The 14,328-nt window shown below is 46.0% G+C and overlaps 1 protein-coding gene across 2 annotated transcripts in view; it reads right to left on the bottom strand.

Annotated features, from left to right (window-relative positions):
* Nucleotides 1–2,560: 2,560 nt before the first annotated feature.
* MRRF (mitochondrial ribosome recycling factor) overlaps nt 2,561–14,328 on the bottom strand; it is a 20,173-nt gene continuing 8,405 nt past the window's right edge. For both annotated transcript variants that reach the window (XM_032767466.2, XM_032767465.2), the window contains exons 5-7: nt 13,889–13,980; nt 7,079–7,238; nt 2,561–4,521 (exon numbers count right to left, since the gene is read on the bottom strand). In XM_032767466.2, the coding sequence (XP_032623357.1) occupies nt 4,444–4,521; nt 7,079–7,238; nt 13,889–13,980 (330 nt within the window). In that variant the 3' untranslated portion in view covers nt 2,561–4,443. The remainder of the gene's footprint in view (nt 4,522–7,078; nt 7,239–13,888; nt 13,981–14,328) is intronic.

The raw sequence follows: 14,328 nt of genomic DNA, 5'->3' as shown, positions 1-14,328 counted from the left end.
AGTCCTCAATCTCTTCTGAGGTTCTGGAGGCATTTCTGTCCTGGTCTAGTGAGGGCCTTGTATTGCACCCATCGCTGAGCTACGCAAACCCCTAGGCCTCATGCTGGCCCTCTGCAGAGGGGTGAATTTTGCCTTGTCTTTTTTTTTATTAACTCGAATGGGAAAGGTCATTCTCAGGTTATTTAAAATCAGTGCCCCAGCTTTCCTTTCCACAGCCAAGCAAAACTGGAGCAAGTATCATCTCGCAGTGCTGTGGAGCACACGCAGCAGCCTCTGCACAATGGCATTCGAGTGATCTTGGAGCTGTTTCTAGTGGAGCCTAATATAGGTGCTTTCCAAGCAGAAAGGAAGGCACAGACCTTGCCTCCGAATTTACACCCTAAACGTCAGACAGGCAGGTAAGGGAAAGGGATCAGACACATACGTTGCCAGGATGGGAACACCACACAATAGGGTTTGAATAGTGCAATCTTGGGCTGTTGGGTTTGCTAAGATAAAGAGGCAGCTCCTTTCCCCTTTTACATGCTATTTTCTACTGCGATCTCATAGCTAGCTGGCTGCCCAATGTCATTTGCGACTAAATGACAAATCAGACCCTGGGGACAGCTGTGGCAGCCCAGTGCAGTCAACGGCGTCGTTCTCTTGCACTCAGTCTGTTTGGCCCTATGACTCTCATGCCACTGCTGATTTCCCAGTACTCCTAGCGTGGCTGGGATGATCTTTTCCCAACGTTTATCTGCTGGCATTTGCATGTGCTCAGTTGCCTTTTGTTGTTGCCTGACTGGGGGTGAAATTCTGGCTCCAGGGAAGTCAATGGGAGATTTCCCATTAACGTTAACGGGGCCAGGATTCCCCCCTGTCTTTCCAACACCCTCTGTTATTTCTGTCTTTGCTGCTACTTGGAAGACCTCACTAAGAGCCTAATCCTGAGGAGGAACTGAATTAAAAGCTGGGCACCAAACTGGGTATTGCCCTGTGCCATCATTCCCATAGAAATGGGCACAAAATGCTGCCACACTACAAGGGTAGCGTCTCACGTTCACTTTGCACTAATGCAAATGACCACGTAACCTGCAGGGCCATGGAGGATCTGACTGTACTCTCCATTCTCCCTTGGAGTTACTCCAGATTTACACCCCAGAAAGGGGAAAGCAGATTCAGCCCAACTGAGGCCCTCACGTTGCCCAAATTCCGTATTGCAGCACGTGTAATTAACTTGCTCTATATTGCCTCTGCCACGTGATTAATATGGTTCTGAAAACCAGCCAGAACAGTGATTTCTGTTGCACCTCCAAGGCCTTCTCTTCACAAGTCGACCTCTGATCATTTCCACTTGTTTACCCCTTCAGTCAGTTCTCCACACAGGTGCCTGTGCGAATCCAGGTTTCCAGGGCTGCTTGCGAAGTGCTGCGTCAGAGGCTTTCCTGCAGTCCAAAGGGGTAACACCAATTGGTGTTCCTCGTTGGCTAACTGTGTGAATGGTGCCTGGCATGATGTGTTCCTTATAGGTGCGTGTTGTTTACACTTGTCTTGCTGTTACCATTCTGCTGGGCACTAATTGCAGTGACCACAAGGGAGTTACATGGGGAGAATTCAAGCAGATTTTAGTTCTCAGATGTATCTATTTCTTCTTACTACTGGTGCCATTATTTTACGAAGGGCTGGTTACCCTAACTTGCAAAGCCATTGCTCTTTTTTTCCTGTTGTTAAAGATCGGCCTCCACGTCTGCTTTCCCCTCCCTTCGCACCCCCACCCAATCTCTGGCACCACCCTGCTTTGCCATGATCTGAAAATAACTGCCTGTGGCTTAGTAAATTCATTAGCTGACTAACTCTGCCTAAACGTCCAGTTTGATGGAAGAGAATCCATCCAGCGGAATTGGGCATGTCTGTGTCCTTGCTGATGGAACCAATTTCCTCTATTTTTGGCCAGAGGCCGGCAGCCTTCAAGACCCACTGTAAGGTGCACAGGTTCAGCGATTCACACAAGTGGCTCAAGATGCACTGGCCATTGCACGAACCATGCTCAGCCTGTCTGGTAGTGTTTGGTGTCATGAGTTTAGTTAATGAGGTGGAGCCAGATGCTATAGTAATGGGGCTGGTACAGCTGTATATGTTCCAGGGAATTTCTCCACCTAATGGCTCTCAGAAACAACAGGCAGGGTCTGGAGCTCCATCAACGGCCTTAGGAGGTATGTGGTGGCAGCAGCAGGAGCCTGTGACCGACCCCACAATGCCTTTTTCTCCCCACAGGTTTCCTCTAGGCATGACAGTAGATGAGGCATGCACAGCCAGCCCTGGAGTAGGTGAGAGTCGTTCGAATGTCAGGCCAGGTTCGATCGTGCTGCAATTAGTGCAAGTGCTTCTGAACTCTCATGTCTGCTCCACATACAGATGGGTCTAAGAGCGCGGGCATGGTTGCCCCCAGTCACCTCTATGCAGGTACGAGGGGAGCTCTTCTGTTGGTGCAGCCCAGGAGTCTTGACAACGGGCAAAAAAAAACAAACCAAAAAACTATTTGATAAATGTCAAAAGAAATAAAGTAATCAGCTGAAAGCAATTTGCTGAGCTGTGTAACCGCCTTGGGCTTACCATTTTCCTTTATTCATCTATCATGATAGACGCTTTCGGCCAAAATACACAAAGCAGAGAAATTGTTGACATGTGGGGCCCAAGTATAGAAAATCTTTCATTCCCGCCCCCGCCCCCTGGTCTGTGCACAAAATAACTTTTTTTTTTTTTTTTTGGTTGTTTATTTAAAGACTACAGAGAACTCCACGCTGCTCAGAACCAAACAGCCTTTGGAGCAGGGTTACTCCCCAATTCATCATTTCCTCTGTTTATGAAGATAAACTGTGTTCTTGGGATGTACCTGCCGATAATGAGAGGCAGGAAGCTGCTACAAAGCATCCAGCACTTAGAGCAAGTTCTGCTCCCCCGGTGCCCTGAACCATGCAGATGATTCCCATTGGAAACTGAGACCCTGCAGTCAGGGTGGGGGCCAGAATGTAGCTTTCAGGAGGCGTCTAGCGCTGTGCTTCTGAGTTCTCGATAGGTGAGTTTAGTGCTGGCCAAAGCTGTTGGATTGACAGCTCGGGAGTTTCAAATCTTCTCTGTATCCATGAAACTGCTCCAGCCTGGGCAACAGAAATACCATCCTCCCTGCCCCACCCCTCCCAGCGTGCCTCTCTCTATGCCTGAATGGGTACAGAGTCATCCAGTCTCCTTGGCCTCTCTGCTAAGGGTGCCAACGAACATGAGGCTCACCACAACCTGCACCTGATGTGCACACTGGTCCACTGCGGGTTGGCCTGAGCCCATCAACATGCGTCACGCAAGCGATTGAGCTTTGTGGTTTTGCTAGATGTAACTGCAGCCTCATTCAGCCACTAGGAAATTTGGGGTGCTCTGCCAGGTGTGCTGCAACCTGTCCGACACACTGTGCTGGGAGCCTTTGCGTGAACAGGGGCCAGGCTGCAGGCGAGCGGTACGTAAACTCTCCTGCAAAGGGAAGGGGATGGAGTAACAGGGAACTGCCTGGTCTGTTTTTTAACATCTCCGTTTGATTTTATTTTAGCTGAAAACAAATGACCTGGTTCACAGCAGGCCAATGAACATGTGAGTTGCCCTTGATCGCTTCCCTTTCTTCCCCTAGCATTATGGTTAGGGATATCTGGAACCCAAAGGAGCCTGGGAAGGCTCTAGGCAGAGACTTCAGAATTGAGAGGTACATGGGGCCTTCTCTGAAAGGCAGATCCTGTGAGACCAACCTTCTGCTCAGTGTGGCTGGACTCTAGCTAGTGAAACCCCTGTTTTTTGAGCACTCTTGTTCCACTGGGACAAATCTATGCAGTGCCTTTGTCCAATGCATGAGTTTCAGCCAAGCCGCCTGGGGGAGACACCTGCAGAAGGGCAGGCTTTATGGCTGGGTGGCTCTGCTTGCTGCTATTGACTTTAAGGCCCTGTCTATATCTGGTTAGCAACACTGATATAGTTACACCACAGAAACTGACCCTAGCTAGTGTAGACAGGCCCTAAGTGGGAATATCATGGCAGGAAGTGTAAGAAAGAGATCTGCAAAGGGGACAAACATTCTCTAATCTGAGCACCCCACCACTCAGTGCTTTAATGCCAGTGGCAGAAAGAGGCTGCTGCCATGGGGAAGGTTGACAACTAAGAGCCATTCCTCAGTTCCTCTTAACCTTATTTTATCAAAATTCAATTGTCATTGCTTGAATCAATAAAATACAGACTAGATTCCCCCACCCCAACAATGATCACGGGCCAATCCCTTGAGTAATCACAGCATAACTCTACTCACGAGGTATGACCCAGTCTGCCCTGACAGTCACACTAAGTTGCTATGACTGAGCATGGAACATTTGGTTCATGGTTCTCTGCAGTCCATAGTCACTGCTGACTGTATGTCTGTCCAAGCTGCACTCAGCCAAGGAGCTCCTTGGTCTTCCCTGCCAGGATCTTGTCCATCTCTGCTGCAGTGTCGTCTGCCATTTGCTGGATCTGTAGCAACATAATATGGCCTTGAGTTAGATCCTTGTAAAGATGGGACACAGGCAATTCCTAAAGCAAAGTCCCAGCTCCAAAGCAACCCCGCAGGCAAAATCCTGTTCCCAGTGTAAATCCAGTCACTCCTCTGAAGTCAGTGGAATGTTCTTGTTCTTGGAGTAACTGAGATGGGAAGCCAACTGACTGTTTGTGGAAGATCAGAAATACATTTCACAAGCTGTCAAAAACCCTGAGAGATGCATGTTCCCACCAACACAGTAAAAGGTACATGAGGAATGGTCTGAGCATGCATGTCTCACAAACAGGATCTCCTGATTTCAAATCCTAGCTCTGACACTATTTCCTGCTGCAGCCTTGGGCAAGTCACTTCTCTGTGCCTCCATTTCCCCAGCTGTAAAATGACAGTACCTATTCAAGCACAGGCGCGTTGTGATGAATGTTTGGTAAAGGGCACTGAAATGGAACTCACCACAGGAGTGCCCAGGGTTGCTGATATGGGTTTGAACATTACCACATGGTACGTCCAGTGACCTGTGTGACTCCTCCATCAGCATCCAGTTCTCCCTTAGCCAGATCCCATCAGTGGCTGAATCACCCACACGCCCCCACACACAGCATTTAACCTACTCTCCGTACAATTCATTCTGGTCTCTGAAAGGCTCCTGGTGAAAAGCTCTTGGCTGAGACTGACCAGTTGCTCTGCCAAGTCCTTATTTAATTGACCTAATGTGGGATAGACTGAGGTGAAACTGGAGGTCACCTGATGTCAGAGCCAGAATGTAAAGGACTCGTCTCCTTACTTGCCGTAGCCTTCCTGCTGTTGTAATGAATTGCGCAGTCTGCTAGTGGAAGCTTTTGCTTTTATTTGCAGATCAAGTACCAGACAGATTTACTCCCATCTGCCATGGAGAACGCAGCACTATTCCAAAAGCCCAGCCTGGTGCTCCAGGATCATGGTAATAAGGCCGGAGACAGGCCAAAATTTCAAAGGAACCTCCTAAATTGTGCTGGCCAGAGTTGTGCATGCACCTATTTGGTGCAACAGCCATGTATCAGAGTGCAATGGGAATCTGCATGTGCAATACAGGTAGAAGTGATTGCTGGGCACATACCATCGCTATTTGTGTGCAGATTTAAGGTCTGCACGCTCCAGTCTTACAGGGCCTATTTAGAAGGATCCAGTATCAATTTGGTCCACAGTTTTTTAGGATCCCAGGTACATGGGAGGTGAACTTGCCTTATGCTGAAAATCCCTGGCACAAGCAAAATCTGAGCTGAGACACTAACCCCACAAATCCTAGAAGCCACCTGACTGCTCTGGAAGAACTGGGGTTTGTTTACAACATGCCGCCTCTTTTTGCTTGCACAAACTTTTATGCCAGGAAGTGTTTATCAAAGGTGCCCACAGCACCAGCTTTTGGGCACATGGATACATTCAAAAGATAATTCCTGTTTAACATCAAAGCATCCCCTCCAGTGCAAGAGCTAATGCTACTATGGCTTTGTCTACCCCAGGAACTAGGGATGGGATTTCCTTGCTCTTGTGCACATGCTCTCACTAGCTCTCATGGAACCGTGCGAGTAGAGATAGCAGAGTAAATGCAGTAGCACAGTGGAGCCCTGTCAAGTACAATTCCCCATGGCTTAGCCGTGCTTCCAGCACCACGGCCTGTGTTCCCACGACGGCACTGCTGTTTGGTCTCATACTAGCCCAAGCAGGGAAATCACACCCCTCGCTCATAATGTAGACGTAGCTAAAGTTAACGTCTACTAGCAGCAAGCAAGCAAAGGAGCGCTCTCTGCTATATTCCTAGAGCTTACTGCTAACAAACAAAGCCTTAATTCAGCAGGGTACTCAGGCATGTGCCTAATCTTAAGCATGAGTAACTGACTTCAGTGAGATTGCCCATATGCTTGAAGTTAGGCATGTGCTGTAGTATCTTGGTGAATCTAGCCAGAAAGCCATAGCAGAGTTCACGGTTACGAACGTTTGATTAGTGTCATTTCATTGTAGTCAATGAAGTAATGTTGACTCCCACCAGCTGAGGATCTGGCTCTATGTGCTTTGCAAAGTCCATGTGCACTTCCGGCATTGCATAAACGATGATGATAAAACTGCTGCTGAAGATTCAAGCAGCAGGGTGGGACTCTGGCCATCTTGCTGGGCTGGGTATTTGGCACATGCTGCTGCAATAGGCTTGTCAGGCTACTGAAGGTTTGTGGGAACCTTTACTACCTCCCTCCCCGGACTCCTTCAGTTTGCATGGGTTCATGCCCAAAGTTGACTCTGAGTTTCAGGTTTGAACAAATCCAAGATCGTTCCATGGAAGGCAGAGGAAGCAGCAGTTATGACTTGTTAAAAAAACGAACACAAAAAAAGGGCCATGCCCACCCCAGCCCCAGGCTCCCCTCAAACCCGGCTCTTAACAAGGGTTTCCTGAAATCTGCGTTTTTGTTACCAAAGCCTGGCACAGCTGGATCTTTCCCATGGGACAGGGCCATCGAGGAGGTCAGGAAACACACCTAACGCACTCCTGGGGATAGAAAATACCTGCTTTTCTACCAGTTTAATGGTGTCTTCAGACACTGTGCTCTTGGCCTTCTTCACTTGGTTCACGGCGTTACTCCGGACCTTTCGCAAGGAGTCCTTAGCCTTGTTCGTAAGCTGTCTGGCGAGTTTGGCCAGGCTTTCACGGTGTTCCCTTGTTACCCTAATCAGGGAGAAGTAAAGGGCGTTAGGGGTAGCATGGACCTGATCTATTCATTGTGATGTTGTGTGTGTGCAGGATAAACTGGCAGGCTGAGGAAGTACAATCCACTGATCCTGTCCACGCTGGCCTCTTTCAAACAGTTCGTCCTGGGTCTGGGACCGCCACCTTTCAAAGTAAGTCACGTAAGTCTCAGGGCTGGAGTGGAAGGCAACAAGCATGGCAGTAGCTCAGGGATTTGGATCAGATCTTATTACATTTATGGTTTTCTGTGCAGTGCCTGAAAGCCATGCTGAAATGTTTAGGCTTTTCTTTTTTGTGCTGCCAAGCCATCTGCAAGAGTGAAGAGGGAATATCAACCTCAAAACTTGAGACACTGAGCTGAAAAGTGTAATCCTGCTGTAAAGCTGTGAAGGGGCAGGAGGAAACTTCTCCTCTCCTTGCAACTGCAATAGTCTGAAAAACAGATCTGGGAGCTATACAGCTTACAGGGTGAATCTCTTTATTCTCTCATTTTCCAGTCATCACTAGCATGCAGGAACTAGCCTGGTATTTCCACTGTATTTAACATGCTGTTTGAGAAGAGACCAATACTGCAAAATTTTCTAAAATAATGATTTCAATTTATTTGTATCCAACTCTAGCAGACTGAGATTACAAACCAGGCTTGTAATTCAGACACTCAGCTCCTCACAGTGGGTCAGGCTCTGCAGTCAAACACAGGGAAAATCCCATGATTGCCCGGTAGCTTCACTTTCTAGATCAGAAAGGAGAGGCATCTAGGCTCCTGAGCATAAGAATAGGGCATTGGAGCTGCAAAGACACTGCCACCCTCAGAGGCCCTGGTCAAGTCATTTAATCTCTCGATCCTCACTCTCCCGGTGTGGAAAACGGGGCTCTGACAGCACCTACTGTGAGGATTAATTATTTAGCTAATGTTTTCCAAGTGCCTTGAAGATTAAAAGCCTGTTGCAAGCGCTACATATCATTAGCAAGAGAATGCCTGTCTGCTAGGGGGAGATATTGCAGAATAAACATTTCACAGGAGTATTAAGAAATTGACTGCAACAGGCTAGGTCACTGCAACATTAAAGACAAGGTTCTTCCTGCACGGAAATCAGGAAATAGGGAGTTAGGGTTCCCACAGCAATGTTAGCTCTGCCTCTTTGTGGGTATTAATTACAAAGAGTCTTTCATTACCTAGCACTTTCTGAACCCTTTCCTAGCTTGCTCCCAGGCTGACAAGTCACATTCCCTTTGATTTCTTCGCTCAGCAGCTGAGTTGCTCAAGGCAGATGTTTGCAGAGGCCCTGACCAATCACAGGCTCATTCATTTATTTCTACCCCAGGTTGGCAGGAGGGAATAAGGACTTTCCAGAGCTGATTATTAAATTATTATTAGGAATGAATTTAGTGTCTGTAAAAAGTGCAGGATTTGACAGACCCAGAGACCGTAAGTCCAGGACAGATCCAGTGCAGACAGTGGCAGTGCTAGCGTCATGACCGCATTGCTCTGTTAATGTGCTGCAGCTGTGGTCTGGAGACAGGCGTTTTGTCTCCATAGCCCTTTGTCTCCTCTGCTGAGCTGTGTCCACGGGAAGGGTGATGGAGATGCCTGGATGGTGACCCAGTTTATTTCACACAGGCAAACATCTGTCATCTTAGACCTGAGCCTGCATTTGAGCCATTGACCTAGGACTGAGAAACTATGAATCAGAACACCAATCCTTTTAGGGCTTCTCTTCTGAAAATTATGAACCAGAAGTCTTGTGGCCTGTGAAAACAGCCACATACCAGAACAGCACAGTCTGTTCGTAAGAACGGCCATACGGGTCCAATCAGTGGTCCATCTAGCCAGGATTGTGCCTTCCAACAGTGGCCAATGCCAGCTGCTTCAGACAAGTGATCCATCCTCTGTTGTCCAGTCCCAGCTTCTTACCGTTGGAGGTTTAGGGACACCCAGAGTCTGGGGTTGCATCCCTGACCATCTTGGCTAATAGCCTTTGATGGAGCTCTCCTCCATGAATTTATCTAGTGATACTGTTCAGAAATAGGGGTAAATGAGATCAGGTTCCCAGACAGCGTTTGTAGGGGAGCATCTCTGGGCACTGAAAATCTCTACATGACTCTTTTCACTTACTTCCCTGCTAGGCAGAGTGTGTGTTGGTCTGTGGCTAGAGCTCCCCATGTGTGGTAGAGCTTGCTATTTGCTGCTCATCTCCTCACATGTGTGAATGTTTTGTGGATGTGCTGAGGGTATCGCTGGGCTGCTCAACCTTTAAGGAAATGTTTGTTTACGCAGTGCTGCCAGATTTCCTATGCTTCTTGGCACAAGGTCACACACCTCCTTATCTGTCTTTATTAATGGCCATTTCTGTTTATCAATGCGTAGTGACATAGGGTTTTCTTTGTGGGTTTTACATTCCACTGAGATTATATGTAGACTCTGAGCTCCTACCACCAATAATGCTACAAAAAGTCTATTTCTTTCAGGCAGCCACTGCTCCTGCTAAGGAATCCATCAATGTGAGGCTGCTGGTTTAAAGGCCATCCATCCCCTTGAACATTGCGATTCTGGCACCAGCTCTGCTAACGTCACAACTGATCTGGGCACACTTCGTGTTGGATGTAGAAACTGTTGTCCCTGTCTCCTCTTTAAAGCAAAGTGCTGCAGGGGAAGCCTGAGGTATCTAATCAGAAGTGGGGAAAAGGGTCAAGGTCTTATGCCTTCTCCATTTCCCTTTCACACCAGCCCACAGAACCGGCTCTGTGTTGGGGTGTAGACACTCCCCACCCTTAGAATTCCAGGAGGCTCCTGCTAGGATGGTGCCGCTTCACATCACCACTAACATGGAGCTGCGAGCAGATAACCAGGACCGAAACCTGGTTATTTAAACCTAATATTTTTTCAAGTGCACAGGGCTCAGATTCCTAGTGATGTCTCCTCTGTGTCTCTTTCCGTCAGCAGCCAGTTATCCAAACGTGGCTGCATTTCAATACTCTCTTATGAACGTGAGGCACATGCACAAACACAGAGGGAAAACAATGCAGGTCACTTCTGATCTCCACTGAAAGACATTTACATTGGTAAGAATGGTTTTGTATCATAAATGCTAGGAATTTCCTGTGAGCGAGAGGGATCAGCTAGAGGTACATAGGCGCAACTGGATACTCTGCTTGTATGATTTGAGATACATGCTGAAAGTTAACGTGCAAGATGAATTACCCAGGACTAGGTGAGAATGACATACTCTTGTTATGATGAAAGAATTGGAGTACAAGGTTTCAAAACACTTTGTTTTTTTAAATGACATTTCATGAGCCCGTTTGCCCCATACTGGGGACTGTGGCTACTTCTTAAAGAAAAGAATTAAAGCAGAGTCACTGAACTTTCAAATGACTCACTGGACTTTCAGTCAAGTGTGTGTAAAAATATTACTCATTTGTAAACAACGTCCAGTCTCTCAAAATAGATCTAAAAAGAGATGGCCCTAGCCATGAGGCAATACCACAAATGGCACAATGTCAGGTCAGATTTGGCTGAGAAATCAAACTGATAGAAATTTTCTCATGTTTTTTTTTTTTAAACTTGAACAGAAACTTTTTTTAATACAAATAAACATTGCCCATGCAGACTTTGCAACACAAACACTGAAGCCGGTTTGTGCCAGAGGCCCTAAACGGAAATTGACATGAAAGTGAAAGTAGACAAAAATAAAGCTGACTAGTCTCTATTTATTGTCCAAGCTGAGAGAAATACAAAAACAAAACAAATAGAATACATGGAACTGTTTCACAATCTAATTTACTTTTCTCTGTTATAATAACTGCAGGCCGTGATCTTGCAACTGGATCGATGTGGATGCAAAGTTTGACCCATATGTATCTGGTTGCTGGATCAGGACTGAAATTACCGTGGTGTGTTATCAACACCACCTGACATTGCAGAGTAGTTGGATTTTTATTAAAAATGATTCATAGCCTAATAACATCACTTTAAAGGGACACTGTCAAACATGATCAATCACATTTCTGTGTGGAAAGTGGTGTATTTACTATAGCTACAAACAACACCTAAAATTGCTCTTTCTGAAGAAAGATAAAAGGAAAATATCTCGGGTTTTTTACTATGCACATTTGACATCACTTTTGCAAAGTCAATTTTGCTGCTGTTTCTCTAGACTAGTCAGTGAGTTTTTCCTTTGTAAATATCAAGAAGCAGAAAAAAAATTACAAAAACTGAAAGAATTTTAAAAAATCCAAAAATTTATTTTAAAAAGGTACCTTCATCAAAAACTGGATTTTTTAAAAAAGTAACCGTTTTGAAACTAATCAAGTTAATGCTGTCCATTTTTAAAAGCTAGTTGAACCTGCTAATATTTAGTCTTGTCACAAGAGAACAGGTGGGAAACGGTGTTGAATCTGAACTAACGTGGTGACCTGCTGGTCATCTGTCCTCAGTTAGGACTGAGAGAGAGAGAGAGACTGTGTTCTGTTAAGTTGGGACTCCCTGACCTGCCAAATACCCAGGAAAAATGAAACTAAGAATGACAGCAGTGATACCCCAGAGGGGACGATGAAATAAGCAGGACACATTTTCTAGTGCTGACCCTATGGGTGGGTAGGCAGGCAGCACCACAAAAGAAAATGACAGAACATATACACTTGTTTGACAACCCTTTAAAAAAAAAAAAAAAAGTATTTACTGATTTCTGGATTTCTCCTCCCCTGTAATTCATACTCAAGGGTGACCTGAGTGCCCATTAAAAATCAAATTACTGTGTGGCAACCCAAGATCCTAGGCAATTATGAAGATAATAGTGCCCTCCTCTTCCGTCCTGCCACTCCTTAGGAAAGGGGGAAGGGGAGAGAGCATATGAAAAAAAAAAAAAAAAAAGAACCAGCAAATGGAATGAAAATTCCAGTCGGCTTCCCTCAAAGCAACAGACAGCAGCAATTAGAGACTTCTCTGATTGAAATACTTGAAACGCAGTGTAATTTCTTTAAGCAGATCTGTAATGCGAGCAAACTTTAGTTTGTCTATCCTTATCCAAAGTCACCTACTTGGAAATACACATAATATACAGTAGGATTCCATCAGGGGCTCTTATGCAAGTTGTTCCAGACCATTCTCTGAGATGTGGGCCCTAATTCACTGGGCTTGGAACGCCAATTGTCTGTATTTTTGCAACATTTAGATCTATCTTACGTACCTATCTGGCCCCCAGTCCATAGGACAGTGGTGCCTCACAATCTCTAATTTGCAATCCTGACTGCACTCTTTAAGGCAGGGCTGTTATCCCCATTGTACAGACGAGGACACAAGGAGGCTAAGGGACTTGCCCAAGGTCCCATGAAGTTTGTGATGGAGCAGAAATTTGAACCCAGGTCTCCCAAGTACTAGATTAGTGACCTAATCACGTCTCTAGATCTGTGGAGAAGCATTTTATGGAAGTCAGAATGAATAAAAATAAAGCCATGCTCTGATTGGCCTGTTGGGTTTTTTGTCATGTAATCTGCATAATTAAATCCCCAGTAAAACGAAGATACATCACTGATCTTCAGAGCATCCTGACAGGCTGAGGCCGTAACATACACTGATGTCCGCCCCTCCCAGCATCAGCTCTTCTGTGACTGGAATCAATGGGAAATGGATCAGACCCTAATTCATCTCAGGTACACAACGGATATCTGCCTATAACAATGACAGATGTTTTGTCAGAAGCTGGGAATGGGCGACGGGGATGGATCACTTGATGATTACCTGTTCTGTTCATTCCCTCTGGGTCACCTGGCATTGGTCACTGCTGGCAGACAGGATACTGGGCTAGATGGATCTTTGATCTGACCCAGTACGGCCGTTCTTATGTTCACACTCCAGTACATTGGTTTGTATCCAGAAGTTAATGGTCTTACTCTGGACTCATACTGCTATAAATACAGGAACTGTTTCAGCCACCACTGTAATGCAGCTGCCTCTGGGGTAGAACTTGATGGCTGTTTTAACAGCTGCACAGCAATAGTGCATAGCAATTTAATGGAAACAGTGAAAGAAGCAGACAATTACAAGTTCCCTCCCTGCCTTCTTGGCCATCACTCCCTCCTGCCTCTCCTTCGGCAGCTGGATGATGGTTTATCTCCATGTTACTGATTCATCACTACATCAATGTGGTTATATGCTGGCATAACTCCAGTTACTTACAGTAAGGCAGTGGTGAATCAGGCCATGACCTGGGTACTCAATTCAGCTCTCTTAAGAAAGTTAGACTTTAAGGTGCCTGACCACTGCCTCTGATGCCTTCCTAAATGCAACGGCCACCCACTGCCTAGCTCCCTTCTGCGCAGGGGGAACTGGAAAACAGCAAGGCGGAGCCCCATGTATCAAAAGAATGGATACTGGAATGCTGGAGAATTCGCAGAAACCTCTGGCTTGACACTTGGAAGAGGTTCCATCAGATATTTCTTAAAGGTTTGGGTTTTTTTAAACCCCAGATGTAGCAATATGGAAAGCGACTGTGTCAAGACCTTACAGTAACCATGCATTCGTATCCTCCGGAGTATATGCACCAGGATCACAAATGAAATCCACTGCAGCCCATTACATCATCTCACATAACCATGAATTTAGACAGACAGTCATTATAATTACTTACTTAGGAACTGGCACCCGAATTATTATCCCATCTACTTCCGGGTTCAGGTTCATTCCACTCTCCCTTATAGCCTTGATAGCTGCAGCTGTATTCTGTAAACCAGATCAAAAGGTAAAAGGAATTAGTAAATAATTATTACCAGATGCCAGAACTCTGTCGATAGCTGGCAATCCATCTCACCAGAACATGGAAACATTTAGTTCTGTTACCACTACGATCAGGAAGTTACATTGGTGCAGAGTGCTTTGATCAAATGGAATTGCAAACTATGCCCATTCTTGGTACCAGGGTATTAGGGGGCGGGGAGGGGGAGAAAGCAACAACAAAAGAAAACAGTTTTGCTTCTTTGAAACTATTTGAATGGTTTGAGGCAATGCAGATCAAAACCACAATAAATCCCCATAGGAGAGCCTGGACTGGGGAAAAGAGAGATGAAAGAT

This window comes from Chelonoidis abingdonii, chromosome 24 (assembly GCF_003597395.2).
Source record: "Chelonoidis abingdonii isolate Lonesome George chromosome 24, CheloAbing_2.0, whole genome shotgun sequence".
NCBI lineage: Eukaryota > Metazoa > Chordata > Testudines > Testudinidae > Chelonoidis > Chelonoidis abingdonii.
Note: the sequence above shows the minus strand (reverse complement) of the source record. Positions and strands in the feature narration are given on the sequence as shown.